At 45.0% G+C, this 15,707-nt stretch overlaps 1 protein-coding gene across 2 annotated transcripts; it reads left to right on the top strand.

The window, feature by feature from the left end:
- Positions 1-1,432: 1,432 nt before the first annotated feature.
- On the top strand, positions 1,433-15,681 carry emilin2a (elastin microfibril interfacer 2a). 2 transcript variants are annotated; one of them, XM_042094175.1, is made up of 9 exons: positions 1,433-1,666; positions 2,192-2,317; positions 4,546-4,748; positions 4,859-6,787; positions 12,437-12,814; positions 13,312-13,359; positions 13,502-13,552; positions 14,033-14,173; positions 14,672-15,681. In XM_042094175.1, the coding sequence occupies exons 1-9, from the start codon at positions 1,530-1,532 to the stop codon at positions 14,998-15,000; spliced, it is 3,342 nt and encodes a 1,113-aa protein (XP_041950109.1). In that variant the 5' UTR covers positions 1,433-1,529; the 3' UTR covers positions 15,001-15,681. The 2 variants fall into 2 exon arrangements, with proteins under 2 accessions (XP_041950109.1, XP_041950178.1); XM_042094244.1 differs by lacking the exon at positions 14,672-15,681 and adding an exon at positions 14,222-14,551.
- The last annotated feature ends 26 nt before the right edge of the window (positions 15,682-15,707 follow it).

The raw sequence follows: 15,707 nt of genomic DNA, 5'->3' as shown, positions 1-15,707 counted from the left end.
CAATGACTGTTGTCTTTTTTCCATACATTTTAACATTGACAGTGGGGTGGGGGGCATACGACTTTGACAAATACAGGACGAGAGTACCCAGGTCAGTGCCACTGTAGACAATAAAGACACGATTGGAAGAAATGATATTGCAGTTGCGTTCTGTTCCATTGCTCTGCTTAGAAATAATCCCTTTCTGAAGCCAATGCGTGATAAACCCGCGTCATCGGATGCGCCGCGCACCTCTGGCAGCAGGCCTACTTTCATGAAGCACCACTGCCCTCTATTGGCTTTTTACCGCACAGAGCTGGAGCAGGTGTGTGTTCACCGCTCCGGGTTCTTCGGACCCTGAAGTACACTATAATCAATAACGTAAGATACTCTCTATCTCCAAAATATGTTAATATATAAGAACTATGTTTAACCTTGCCCTAAATAATACGACGTCGCTCCGGCGATCAAACGGTTGAATGTAGTCTTAAAAGTACTGAGAGATAAGTGGCTAATGAATTGGCTATGTCTGTTTTAGCCTGTAAATACCCAAATACTGTAGGCATCTTTACAGAGAGGGTTAGAAATAGAGAGGGTTAGTTGGCAGTTTCTTACAGAAAAAAAATAATGCGTGCGTGTTACGCACTTGTTTTGCTTGTCTCTCATTATGGAAAATGAACCAGCTGTAATAACAGGATCCTTCTGAGATACTCAATCTTTCCGAAACTGCAAAATGTTGGTGACACCATGGTCCAGTGTAGTCAGACTTGCATAACATGCCCGTCATACATTATCTCATCATGCTAGCGCCTATAGGCTAGACTAATCAATGTATTTATAGGTCGAGAAGACCCATTGAATAGCCTATTCTGAAAGCTTGATATCCGAAAACCAAAGAAAGCTAAGGCTATATTTCAGTCAACCCCCTCCACTGACAGGCGATGCACAGTGAATGACAGATGAAAGTTATATTTCCCCTTTCTTACATAACTTCCATTTCACTTCCCAGACCTACCAATCATAGCCATAGCCTATTCTCTGGTAGGCCTACCCCAAAATCAATCAAGTTGAAAATGATAGCAACGTAACTCTATCACATCTACGATAACCAATTTTCTTATTATTAGAGATAGGATATGCCACAGAAAAGAACACTAATGACATGGTCTCATCCACTGCACGTAAACAGCAGATAGGCTGTTATTAAAATTAAACACTCGAATAGATTATCAAATGTAGCCTACCCTAACTGACAGTAACCTTTCGTTTACATAGGCTACACAATATCGGAAACTGTTAAAAGTAACTGCAGATGTCGCAACAAGGGGTGTGAAGTTTAATCGTCCGAACCGTGGGTTGTTTCAAGACCTATTGTTTTTTTAGAAGGGGGTGGGAGGGAGAGATGGGTGCACCCCTACAGCAGAGTTTTCTATCGCCACTAAACTTCCCTAAAGTTAGTTGGAGTTTGAAGCTGTTTTGATGGGCTCAGTGTCTAGTTGTGGATTAGTGTACTTTCCAACCTTTACCCCCCAAAAAAACTTTTAACGACGATGGAAAAGTTAACTTTTTGTGGAATACATTGTATTGTTTTCTGTTTTATTTTAACATTTACTTTAAATAATGCGTCTCCGCCCAGTTTATTCCAGGGTGCCCCTTACTCAGGAGCAGTTCACCGGCACAGAAACAAGTAAGTAATGGGTATTTTCTGCTTTTATTATGTTCATATAAGCATTCATATCCAAATTCCTTAATTTCTGAAGCTCAGATCAGGGTATATTTCAGAGCGTCGAGATATTCTGCCTATATGAGGATATATCCTTAGCCACCTTTGGTAGAAGTAGCTTAAAGTCAGATAAGGCTTTCGAGATCACATGTGGAGTGGCACTGTTTCGGGTTACAGCCGCGCCATGAAATGATGTAAATGTGGTCGTTTAAAGCGATTCATTTGACAGGTATGGTTCTGTGCCGGAATGAGAAACTCCAAGTTTTCACACGTCGTGTGAATGCAGAGACTGATAACATCAAGGGAATGTTAGAATGTAATTTTCTCAAAGCGCTGGACACAGAGATTCATAGCCACTTTAGATGAACCAAAGTCATTGACTGACAAAAGCAAATCCGATTAAATGGAAAGCTAATTGGGCGGCTCTCTCTGAATGTTCCTCACCTTGGACATTTTCACATGCTTACCTTGTCTCCAAACGCTCTGCAGAAATTGGTGTGCCTTTATTGTGCAAAAGAATGTAACCTGCGCGGTCCAGGCAGGCGTAGGGAGCTTCGAGGAGCCTGGGGTGGCGCCCTGTCCACCCCATCAACCGGACTGTGAGCAACAAGTGATGTAAGTACCCCGAGAGACCGATGGGTGGAGCGCGCAAAAGTTATATCCAAATAGTGCAAATGTAACTTGCCACCATGATTAGGCCAAGGACTCAGCGTGAGTATACAGTAACAGCGTTTAAATTGTGGTATTTTATGGGTTTCTATTAAGTGATTTAGATAGGGGTTTCTATCAGTTATAGTACTAGCTACAGTACCTGAAGTATTGTAGCTACATTAGAATTGTGAAAGAGTAAAACAAAAAATGTAATGTGAGGGTGAATAGGACTTGAACATGATTTAAAATGTGCCACTCAGCTACACACATAGAAATTGCTGTAGAACAACCAGTATGAACGGGGGTTTAATACTTTGGAGGCCTAGACTAGTTGGCCTACTCTACTTGTATGGCTCTATACTTGATCCTTGCTCCAAAGTTGAAGGTGTTATAAGTGAAAGCAGAGTGCAGATGATGCTTATCATTCATTCCTATATGGCCATAGATTGAAGGAAAAAAAAAACAAGCTTGAGATTGGGGCACACATAATGTGTGTTATATAATGTTAAAGACTTTGTAGGAGTGTTCACTCCAAAAGGAATGTCATAAATGTTAGTGCTTCAGTTTTACAGTGTCCCAGGGCTTGTGGAACAATATAGTTCCCCTCCCTTTCTCTCCTTTTCTAGATGGTTAGTCAATGCCTTTTTAAAAGTGAAACCCATCCCTCAAGAATCAGCTATATGGTGTAAGAGGACCCAATTTCTACAGGGCTTTGTTCATAAACACTCATTATGTGCTATACTTTAGAGGACCAAAGAACATATTTATGAGGAAAACCTTCCATTCCTCAGTACATTTGTTGGCATTACTTGTATTAATGGAAAATACATTGTTGTTTTTTACAGTGTCTGTAATGAGATGAATTCCAAGCTATCTTGTAGCTGTGTTGCTTTGAAATATTGGCTTCCTGAACAAACGGCTGGTGATATTTGGTAGAGATTAAGCACGGCCAGCTGTTTTTAAACTTAATCTAAGACGCAGATGTGACAGATGAGATCTGCCAATAAGGAAATTACATCATTCTCCCCTGAGAATGGGGTGGCATGACCGCCATTGAGTAGGAACATGTGTTCTCATATCTGATAACACATTACCTCTTCTCATCCCTGTCATCTATTTTAAAAAGTGTGCTGATATCATGTAGGCTTAAGCAGTAAAAAACACATTTAAATTCTGTCAACAAATTAGCCCCTGTCTACCACCATCAACAGGTTATGAATATTATGTATTTATCTTCAGAGTACTGGATTAAATATTTAACATGCAAAACATTCAACAATTCTGGCAGGATAGCCAGATGATTATGAGTCAGCAGTATGAATGGCCAGTGCATTGCAAATGACCAAAAGATTCAGGAAAATGTCCATGAGCCAAATGGGCAATCTCCAGAATGTATATTTAGAATCTAAAAGATGGAGAGGAAAAACGTTCACACTGCTCTCATATTTACCAGAGTGTTTAAGTCTGAGTTAACGTTTACATTTGCTTGTACATTTTGTAACTTTAGGCTTGGGCCACATATGTAGAAAGTTCAGATGTCACCAGAGAGAGAAAAAAGCTTCAGCTCCAGTTTCATTAGTAACCATTAGCTGAAGATTGAGACTGAAGGAGGAAACATTTAGCCCATGCTGTATGTTACTAAAGTTAAACGGATGGTTCTCAAGAGGTCAGCATCATAAAGTTGACTCAATTATAGCTATAATCAGCTAAATCCATGCTTCCATGCATACCATGGTGAGCACAATGCACAACAGTGAACCACTGTTCACCAATCAAATTACAGGTCCCCAAAGCATGTGCAATTTACTAACTAGTCTGTTCGGCAAATAAAAAATCAGGCAGACCAGCATGAATGCATGCAGCCTGAAACCATGACTTTTCATATTTGTAATGGGATCTGGGAAAACCCATCACATGGTGAAATAAAAAAAAAAATCCTTGATTCGTGCTCTGTTTCAACCCTCTATGGTGAAATTTCACCAACTTAAGATTCTACCATCCTAGCAACATTCGGGACACTGCCCCCTAGCGATATCCTGCTGGGTTTCCCCAGATCCTATCACATTTATGCAAACTTGTCTCAACATGATGTTAACATTATGGCTATTAAAGATAGATATACCATATCCAGTGTGATGCCATTTTGTGTTTGCTATCACTATCACATCTTAACCCTCACTCCTTCCACTTAGGTACCATACCCGATTCCGGCCCACTTATAGGATTGCATATAAGACAGTCACTGAGCTTGAGTGGAGATGCTGTCCAGGTTTCCAGGGCCCAGACTGCAGAGAACTCAGAGGTTCTCAGAATAGAGGTTATCCGTATAGACAAACTCCTCTGGAGCCTCAGAATGACCCACAAGCTCGTCCTGACATCAGCAGATATCCTCAAAGTAAGCAAACATAAGACAATGACAGTGTTGTCGCCAGTTGTAATTGGAAAATATATTATTTTACAACAGCAGCTTCTTATCCATGTTTCTCTATCCATGTCTTACCACAGGACCAGAACGTAGAGACATACCCTACCACGATGTGAGGCGCAGTGGTGTAGACAAGGCTCGGCTGCTGGAAGGTGAGGTCCAGAAGCTGTCTCAGGCAGTACAGGACCTGCAGGCAGCCATGGTTGGCATGAGCGAGAACCTGCGCACCAACCTGCAGGAGGACACCAGCAAGATGCTCGTCACACTCCTCAACAACATGCGGCCTCCAGACAGCGCCAGGTCAGGGGGCACAGAGGAGACCCCAGGGCTCCTCCTGGATGGGCACCTGGCGGTAAGAGGCCATGTCGACGAGCAGAGGGGCATGGAGGAGGTGATGGCGAGACTGGACGGTGTGACGGACACGCTGAAGAGCAAAGACGAGGCTCTAGAAGAGCTGCACAGGACTGTGTCCAGGCAAAGTGACCAGATCCGTTTGCTCATGGACACGTCCCAAGGGCCTCTCATCGGCGGGGCATCTCCCGACCTGGACGTGTTGCAGTCTTATGTTGACCAAAGATTCGACAAGCTGAAAAGGGAGCTCACAGACAATATCGAAGATAAAATTACCGGATTTAAAAACACGTGCAACGACAGAATGACCTCTGTGGAGAGCTTGTGCCAGGAAGAGCACCAGAAAATCTACACTACCCTGACAGAGCTGATGGACGCCAAGCACGATGACCTGAAGAAGGAGATCAGCTCAGTGCGTTTGGACATCGGTGTGGCAGATGGACCCATCCTCTTCAATAGAGACTCCTCACTGCCCCTCCAGCAGGACGGCAATGACCAGAACGAGCTGCGGAGAGAAATACAGCGGGTGGCTGATGCCCACCGCATACTCAACGCCCGGATGGACAATGAGCTAGAGCACCTGTCCATGCTCCAACTGGAGGACGTGTTTGGCCCACGCATCGAGGAGCTGGAGGACAGGATGAACGTGACTGAGAAGAACGCCGAGCTGCACAGCATATTTGTCGAGGAGAAGCTGACCAAGACTATCGCCGACGAGGTGGCTGCCCTCCGTCAGCTCATGGAGGACAGGCTGTACGGCATGGAGGACCAGTTCACCACCATGCTGGTGGAGATGAGCAACAACTCCTTATCTGGACTGTCCAGCGGCTCTGTGGACACCCTACAAACCGAGATCAACTCGAACAAGCTCTTCATCCAGACGTTGGACGATAAGATCAACGCCGTAGGAGAGATATGCCAGACTAAGGACTGCAAGCCCGGCTTGGGAGGTTTGGACGGAATACTGAGGGATGTGCGGCGCTGCAAGAACGAGCTGGAGGTTCTGGGCACCGACGTCTCGCAAAATGCTGACAAGATCAAACAACTGGAAGGGGCGATGGATAGGCTGTCAGTACAGAATCAGTTCTTCACTAAGGATGCACAGGATCTCTTAAACAAAGTCAACAACTCCACAAACAGTGTTGATCATCTTACAAGTTCTGTTGCAGAGTTGAAGGACTCCATGAACAAGTGCACGCAGGATTACCAAAGTCTGAATGCCACCTGTTGTAGACAAGGGCAAGCAGGACAAGGGCTCACTCGAGCCCATGATCCCAGTGTCCACCTGGAGCCAACAAATCAAGTCAACGGACATCAAATAGAGGAACTGAAGATTAGTTTACTGGGACTACATGGACGTGTGACAGCAGAGCTGAGTCGCTGTAATGACAGCTCGAGCCGCATGAATGAAGCAGTAGCTGACCTGAATGGCAGAGTATCCAAGCTGGAGAAGATCTGTGGAAAGGAGGATGGAGCATCCGGTACTGTTCCAGGTGCGAGGGAGAAGCCCGCGTTTGGCTTAGATCCCATCCGGCAGCTGAATAGCACTGTGAGGCTACACACATTGGACATCAGAAACCTGCAGAGTTCCATGCACAACGTCCAAATCCAGCTTGCAAGCCTAGCGAAGGACAAAGACGCCACAGCTAAAGACCAAGGTCAGTACAGTGCCTTATAAAGGATATGGATGTAAAACACCAAAAATATCTGAGCCCATGCAAATTGTGGGTATGTAATGCAAAAATGCAATCATTATCTCTGCACTGTAAATGTATAGTAGTCTACATAGCTACGTAGCCATAAGGTGTCTTTTAAAGTTGCTGAGCCATGCTGCCCTCTCGTATAGCAATAGACCAATATATTGGCTTAACTAATATATCGGCTGCTGCTACTGGTATCGGCCACATATTGTTGTTGCTGATATTTGACCAAACATGTGAAAACGGCTACATATGGCACGTTTACTTACAGAGTTAAACTAGAGGTGTTTATATTTTCTTGTTTATATATGCTATATTTATGTTAAATTGGGTAAACTCCTGGTTTGGAACCATTATTATAACATTTGCAGCAATGAAAATTGGCTCATTAGGCAGTAATTGGTCTAGGAAGAAGATATTTTCTGCAGTAAATTTTGCTAGCAGAGATTGATTACTTGTTAACATTGATTAATTGATTAACATTGATTAATTGTTTCAATTTCCCAAAGTATAAACTCTAGCATCCTATGTTAGGAACTTATTTAGATTAGGTGAAATTACTGTATGTCACCTTTTTAAAGGTATAAAACCTAATGGCATAACAATAGTTCAGGCTTTATTTAAGTTAGCTGGCTAAATGATTGACAGCTCGAGTTTCATCCCCATCTTTGCTCTTATTCAGAGCCATTTTTGGTGCCATTCACTTGCCATTCATAGATTCTAAACAGATTTAGAATAAAGTTAACTGACTTTTTTGCTTCGAAGTTTGTAGAACAGGGTTTATTTCTTGGTGGTATAAGATCTGTACATGGCCTGTTGTTTCTCATTCAGGGTTTTTGCAAATGAACTTTATCCCTTTGTGCATTTTGTTTTTGCTTCAGCCAAATATGATAAATGAATATTAGCCCAAAACATTGGCCAAGCACCAGCCATCTAGATCCCTTGCATATTGATATTGGTATGCTTTTGAGTTGATGCCTATACTCTCGTAGACTGACAAAATGCAACACTTTCTAAACAAGAAAAACAGCCATTCTGATATTGCAGTTGTGTTGGTCAGCTCAGTAACAGCAGCTCACTCCAAGCAAACGTGCTATGAGAGACAATGATACATAAGGTCATGTTGACCAATAACCAGGCAGGATGGAGCTAACGTGCTATGAGAGACAATGATACATAAGGTCATGTTGACCAATAACCAGGCAGGATGGAGCTTTCCATTATGGTGAGGGGATTCGCAGAGGCCATGTCTCCAGAGGTCAACCCTTTATTTGAAGTCCACTACATGGCTGGCTGGCTGTACCAGGCAGATCCATACGTGTATCCATCCACATGTGTACAGACGAGATCTGATGAATGGGAGAGGGGGCAGGGATTATTGTATCCCTCTGTGTGTGGGGGCACACCATAGCTCTGTAAAAGAAATATGTTTCAATTATTTATTTGATATGGGATATATGAGAACTCTCTCAAAGCCTGAGAGACAGAGAGAGAGAGAGAGTGTGTGTGTATGTGTGTGTGTTTTTATAAACATCTTTTTTTTACAAGGCTGTTTAAAGGGGAGCCTGTTTGCCCAACCAGGCTTTCAGCTCAGGGTCTGTAAGGCGTTACTGTTCCCCAGGCACACACGCAAGAGAGAGAGAGAGAGAGAGAGAGAGAGAGAGAAATATCTTACAGCTGATGGAAGGCCATCCATCGCTCCGACACTGACCTTTTCGGGTCCTGTCATGAATGAAGAGATCCAATTCTTCCGTATCACCCACAGGCTTTCAGAGTGTGTAGAAGAGTTGTGTAGCCCTCGTATGGCTTTGAGGTCGTCATGGCCTACTTTCCTTCAGTATTCATAACACAGGCCCTGAAGATTGGGGGGGGGGGGGGGGGGGGGGGTTTGCCGACCCGTGTGCCCGGGTCTGGTCTTCATTACCCCTGACTCACTGCTGGAGCTGAGCTGGGCTGGGCTGTGGTGCTCTGTGTGAGCAAGACATGGGCCCCACACCCATCAGCAGATGTTCGACCTGTGACCGTAATCTGTGATGTCACAAACACTCGCAGATTTCCACGGAGCCTCCCCTCTGCGCGGTGATGTCATCCAGCCTAGGGCGAGGGGGGCCTAGGCCTCTTCTCTGTTGGAACTTGCTAAAGCAGTTGTATTGTACACAAGCCCACCCCCACCCCATCTGTACACAGAAGGGGGCTAGTAAAAAGTTTTTTTACAAATCCAAATCCAAAACTCAAACCTCATTTTTGTAAGACTTTAAAACTCTCGTGACTACATAATGATAATGAAACTGATTTTTCTGTTATTTATATCTCTTTACCAAAATATATTTCTTATTTTGTCAGTGTATAACTGTTACTGTATCTTGCAAATAATAGGATAAGGATATCAGTTGTAGATTTTAACTTTTTTAACTTGACCAGTTTAGCCATTAGCTGAAAAGTATATATACAGTAAACATTAAACAACTTATCATTCTTGCCAAGGGTGTGGTGAGAATACTGTCAGAGCTTTTCAGTCTGTGTCTGGGCTGAGTTTATCTTTGTCGTTAAATGGGGGCCTTGGGTTCTTGAAACAAACGGGGTGTTGCAATGACCCATCAGAGGGCCCAGACCCTGAATAGTTCTGTTGTTGCTCATTCTGGCTGATGAGTGTGGTCCAGATGAATTTCACAATAGTCAAAGGGATACAGTGCTCTCTCTACAGTGACAAAGCCTTTCAAAGGAACCACTTTAGAGGCTGCATTTAACATTCTCCTCATTCTTACTAATGGCAGTCGATTTAATGCCTTGCATTATTTATTTGTTTGCTCTCCACTCAACACTCTAGACTTGGGCACTTTTCAGCAGGGAATCAGCAGTAACTATGGCTGTGCTCACTGTACGCAGCTAAAGGATATTAAGATGCAGGGTCATGAATAGAGCCCGATAGTCTTTAAGCTGCTGTTTTCACACCCCTTGGGGAGCAGGACACCACTAACCTTTTCTAGGTTCTATAGATTGGCTTGCCCTGCTAAGCTGACCTTTCTGACTGAAAGCCTTGTGGTCTTACCGATCTGAGTTTCCTCTGACTGGGACTCTGCGTGGGATGTTTTCTCCTTCCCTTCCTCCCTTTACACTCCTTATCTCCTCACTTCCTCTCTCACACGCTCTCTTCCCCTTTTTTTCCTTCCTCTATCCCCGCTGATCGGGATCTCGCTGGCTCTGTCTGCGTGGCGATGTGCATATTTGAACCGAGGCTGGCCCCAGGGCACGTTAGCTGGATCGGTATCGAGGACTTGGGACTCCACCTTAGTGAGGAGTTCAACAGCTTTTCCGCAGTGGAGAGTTTGGATGTGATCCCCTCTTGGGTTTCGGCCCAGGGTTTTAGACTCAAGATTCAAGAATGCATCTGGAAGACCTCAGTGTGCAAGAGCCAGAGCAAGGCTGTTCACTCAAGGGCTTGGCAGTTACAGTGAAGAGCAAGATGTCAGTAATTAATCAACAGAGAAGGAGAATAAATCTGTCTGTGTGTGTGTGTGTGTGTGTGTGTGTGTGTGTGTGTGTGTGTGTGTGTGTGTGTGTGTGTGTTCTCATGTGTGTTTATAAGGATACAAGGATACAAGGATACAAGGAAGTTTATTGTCACATGCATATAGTTACTGGATATAAGAAATGCAGTGAAATTATGTCTGGTGTCAGCCTATTTGTGCATTTATGGGGGGTAAAAAGTGCAGTAGAAGAGGGGTTTAGTAGATTAAGTGGCAAGGGCTGCATAAGAAAGGTGGGGGAGGAGCAGCCAAGAGCAGATTTAAGTGTGAGATTATAGATTATAAGTGTGTTTGAATCCAATATATTCATTCTTGAGTAATGCACCTCCTCAGGTGTGGTATCTAGTTCTTTCCAGATGTCTTGGTGCCACATTTCTCACTTACACGCACCTGCATTGTTATCTTTTAATGATTTCATCTTCAAGTTTTACTCCTGACTCTTCTGCATCATGTGAGGCATTGAGGTGTTAACGAGCGCTCCCACAGGGAGCTCCGCAGTGCAGTGGTGCTTTCCGCGGGCGTGACGCCATCCACCCCCATGTGCCCCGCAGTGGCCCTTGTTAGTGGTTTTGTGACACTCAACCTCCTGCTTCTCCACGGCAATGGTGACGCTCGGGGCGTCTCCCCGAGGACTCTCTCTCCTCCGGCATGGGGGTGTCTGTAATGGGGGAGTGGGACTCGGTGAGACGGTGAGACGGCACATCTGTGTTGTGGCAGGGCTCTGATACGCCAGTCTGGCTCACTGTGGTTGGCCTCTCGCTGCCAAAAAATGAGGAGGCTGAGGGGCTCGTGGGAAACTCTCAGGCAGGCACCAGTCGCGTCCTCCCAGGGGACCAATCTGCAGACGTCAGTGGGCCTTTTGTTTGTGTTGAATTGGATACGTCAGTGTGTAGGGCCTATGGCTTCTATGGAGATGTGGTTGCGGATGTGCACGACTCATCTAAATTGCACTGATTGATTGGGTGTCTGGAAGGGCTCAGCATTATGGCCTGTGTAGTGATTCATGGTCATCTGACCCTTAAGCCATGCGAACAGGGGATTAAGGTGTGAGCCTTGTGTCAACACTGATGCAAATCACATGGTAATGAAACCGTGATGTTGACTGAGGAGCGTCACAAAGTCAAAAACGAGAAGACTTCAAGGTAAAATATGGGGGTATATTTAACACCCCCTCTGAGACTAGCTGTGAATGGTTTTGTTGCTAAAATAGGGATGCTTCAGACGTTGGCTGATTTGGTCTTTGGGTTTTAACAGCGTCAAAAGGTTGGAAAAAAACTTCTAATGACGTGCGAGTGTTCTGGGAGTTGCGTCTGTTTGAGTCATGTGCTCTGCGGAGCCTCTCAGGGTCGGACTCATTCTCGGAAGACTTCATCTCCCCCAGTCGTCACAGAACAGAGTTCACACACAGATCCACCCAATATGTGAAAATCCCCAAGCAGAACACAGGCACGGCTCTGTTAAGGTATCTCTTAAACCTTGGTTTTAAAAGCTGTTAGTTTTTTTCATGAGCGCTATAATGGAAGTAGATGAAAGCGGAGGCTAGAACAATCCAGGGTTTGTTTGGAGCAACATCAAAATACTCTATACAATGTTTACTACCTTTGTTAAATGTGTGGGTGGGGGTGTTGTGGCGCAGCAGGCTACAGCGTCCGTACCATATACGGGTCCCCACGGGGACCCAGGTTCGAATCTGACCTGCGGGTCATTTCCCAATCCCAACCCATCTCTGACTGAGAGAGACTTGCTTCCTGTCTCACTCTCTCCACTGTCCTGTCCAAATAAAGGCTAAAAAGCCCCAAAAATATACTTAAAAAAAAAAAAGATGTGTGGGTCTAGTGTTGAGAGAGAGAGAGAGAGAGAGAGAAAAAAAAGCTTTATGGGTGGGTCGTAAAGGCGTACAGGCCCTCTGGTTGGTCTGTGTTTCAGTGTGCATATGTAGAAATGCATGTGTTAATTATTTGAGACTTATGATTTATTGAAGTGCTGTTTATTCGGTTCAAAAAATTCCAATACCTCTGTAGCCAGCTTGCTTTTCCAGACAGGCTGCCAAATCCCCCTCCATCTCTCTCCCTCTCCGCAGTGCCGCTGAAACCCCACAGACCTGCAGGTCCGACCATCAAGATCCCCCCGCGTCAGCCCCAAATCAACCAGATCCACATCATCCCCCAGCGCATGCCCGTCCAGCCACGGCAGCCTGCCATAGCCCAGCAGCCCACCATCACCCTGCAGCAGCCAGGCCAACGCTGGCACCCCCAGCACCCAGCACTGCTCCCCCAGCAGCCGACGGTGGTGCTACAGCCCTCCAACCCCCTGCTCCCCAACCAGCCCCAGGTGCCCCGTCGGCCAGTGGTGGAGACGGGCGAGGCCGGACCCCCTGGGTACCAGCGCAGGGTGATGCGGCGACACGAGGAATCTAACACCAACCAGAAGCCTGTCATGGGATTCGCCGGTGCCCCAGGTAAGGGAACGGGTACATGAGAAGGATCTTCATCAACTCCTTTTTGGAAAACAGATTCCATGTTGAACCATGTTGAGCACGTTGAACTAAACCCTCAACAGACAATCCTCCGTACTCTGTGTGGGCTCTACAAGGAAGAGCCTAGGGAATTTTGGGAGTTTTCCCATAATAACAACTTATATAATATATCATCTTCATTCAATTTTTGGTTAACTGTTTTGTGTTTTCTGAAAAATCTGAACAAAGATGACTTATGCCATTATATTAGGATGGTGACGATAACACAGCCAGTTGCAATGATGATTCAAAAGATAGAGATGCACTGATGCCACTGCCATGGATACACTGTAGTTCACAGCCCTATTGTGATGTAAATACATGTAAATGGCATTATTTTGTTAAAAACAATTACTAGGTTGATAATCGAGCTGTTTTGTGGTTTAGCATGGACTAGAGTATGGACTGGCTACTTAATGTGTAATTTCATGCAATCACAGGCTACCCACCAGTAAATCCTGTAGCCTTCAAGACAAATCCATTCGCAGGTAAATTTCATCCCGGCACACCATCCTTTTAACACAACATTCGTAATCTAATTCTTCACTTAATCTGCGCCCTGTACATTTTACAACTAAGAACTAGTAGATTATAGAGAGCTTCATTTGATTCACTTCTGTTTTTGTACAGTTTCTCAGATGCCATATAAGGCTGCCGCACACATTCCACTTGTAACACCAGGTAAGTTAGTTAGTTAGTTTATTTGTCCTTACATAGGAAATTTGTTTTCACATACCATACAAGCCTCACAGACATGAAATACATAGATACACACAGTCACGGTTCTTCACCCACCACCCACCACCCTGCCACCACATACCCCACCCACATATATCACAACAGCACACAAACAGCACATATACATCACATTACACAGATACAAACAGGAAAACCATCACCAGTTGACATTACAGAGGAATGAGGGCGGCACAGTGATCCATCACCGCTGTGATCTGTTGTTAAGTGATGCTATTGCAGAGGGCACAAAGCTTTTCCCGAAGCGTACTCGCTTCCACCCCATAGCCCTGTATCTGCGTTTTGATGGAAGCAGAATGAAGAAGGGATTGAGGGGGTGCCTCAATCTAGAGACGTTGACCCTATTAAGAGACACTCATGGGTTATTGTGTTCCTAACATCATACGCTTGATGATGCCCTTACAGTTGCAGCCCAGAGCCATGCTCCTGGTGACCCTCTGTCCTTCTCCGCTGGACTCACCAGCCAGCCGTTCTCGGGGGACTTCAGTGTCGTGCGCTTCAACAGGGTACTGGTCAATGACGGAGGCCACTACAGCCCTGACACAGGTAAAGGTGTTCTGCAGTAGTCAGGTAAATGTGTTCTACAGTAGTCAGGTAAAGGTGTTCTGCAGTAGTCAGGTAAAGGTGTTCTGCAGTAGTCTGCTATTGGGATTTTTTTCCCGTTTATTTACTCAGTGAAACAGCATTTACTCTGGGTTGTCTTACATGCATTACCATTTACTAAAAGAGTGACAAATGTGCTGCTTGATTGCTGTGGACCAGATGCTGGAGGATGTTTTATGGACTGCTATTTACTGAGGAGGAGAAGTACGTTCTGTTGATACTTGGTGTTCAGCCTCGATCGTGCCTGGCATGATGAGAAAAGTATGTTTAGAGATTCTGAGCCCATTAAAATGAGCTCAGTGGAGTTGGGAAGCGGGAAGGTGTGTGTGTGGGGGAGGGCGGTATGCACACCTGTGATTCGGCATCAACAGCTTAAATGTTTCTATCGAGTAGTCTACCACCTGTTTCTTATTAGAGTTCTCTCTACCTCTGGCACCTTAGGGATTTTCACAGTACCCATGGAGGGTCGTTACCTAGTCACAGCGGTGCTGACGGCCCAGCGTGGCGAGCGGGTGGAGGCAGTACTCTCCGTGTCCAATCGCAGCGTGCAGAAGCTCGACACGGCTGGCTACGGGCAGGGCGAGCTCGCCACGGACAAGGACAAATGTGCGTGTGGTGGCTCTGCGTCCTTCAGCATCGTGCTTCCACTCCGAAAAGGCGACCGCGTGGGTGTTGTGCGAACCGCTGGAAAACTGGCCGTCTCCGAGTCCAGGGAGATCCTCTCCACCTTCAGTGCCATTTTCCTCTACTCGCAACAGTCCAGCAGATAGCCCTCAGACCTCCCCAAACCCCACCAAGGCCCGCTGTTCAGGCCAAAGCCATTCAATCCAACTCCCCAATCACACTGAAGTCCATTATCAGGCTGGGAACAATGCAATAAATCCAGCTTGGCCTCACAAAATGGTGAATACAGCCAGCCTCTTAAATTGAACAATGTGATGACACTCAGTTTTTATTACTTTGCTTTCACATAAACATCGGCCAAAAGTATTTTGCTGTTCATATGTTTTTACTTTATTAGAGACCATACTTACCTCCCTATTTTTAAAATGTAAAAAGTGGGATTATATTTTAACTACTTAAATTAACCTATATTTGTATGTTTTTTTGGATTGTAAAATTCATTATCTGAGCTCTTCTGACCACAGCATTAGTCTGACCACAGCATTAGTCATTACATTTATGGTCATAGGAAATGTAATATCTCTATAACTACAGTTTTAAAGTGTGGCGAAAAGAGATTGCAAAAGGACATCAGACCCCAGTAATTTCCTTGTCAATCATTCACCATCTCTTGCAAAAGCAGGTTATGGATCAGTGAAACTAAACCACAACCCATTACAGAAAACACAATTACAGCCAGCAGCTCCTTCGTGATCATTCCAGGAAAAGGGCGTGGACAGCATTTCCCTAAGCCTCCCCCAGGGGACATCAGACCCATTATTTTCATACACACAGAGCATCAAGCCACCACAAA

The sequence above is a fragment of the Alosa sapidissima genome, chromosome 1, assembly GCF_018492685.1.
Source record: "Alosa sapidissima isolate fAloSap1 chromosome 1, fAloSap1.pri, whole genome shotgun sequence".
Lineage (NCBI taxonomy): Eukaryota > Metazoa > Chordata > Actinopteri > Clupeiformes > Clupeidae > Alosa > Alosa sapidissima.
Note: the sequence above shows the minus strand (reverse complement) of the source record. Positions and strands in the feature narration are given on the sequence as shown.

Coding starts and splice junctions, on each gene's coding strand:
- emilin2a (XM_042094175.1), top strand. CDS start 1,530: ATGGAAAAGTTAACTTTTTGTGGAATACATTGTATTGTTTTCTGTTTT. Junction 2,318..4,545: donor GACTGTGAGCAACAAGTGAT/GTAAGTACCCCG, acceptor CCTTCCACTTAG/GTACCATACCCGATTCCGGC. Junction 13,360..13,501: donor CAAGACAAATCCATTCGCAG/GTAAATTTCATC, acceptor GTTTTTGTACAG/TTTCTCAGATGCCATATAAG.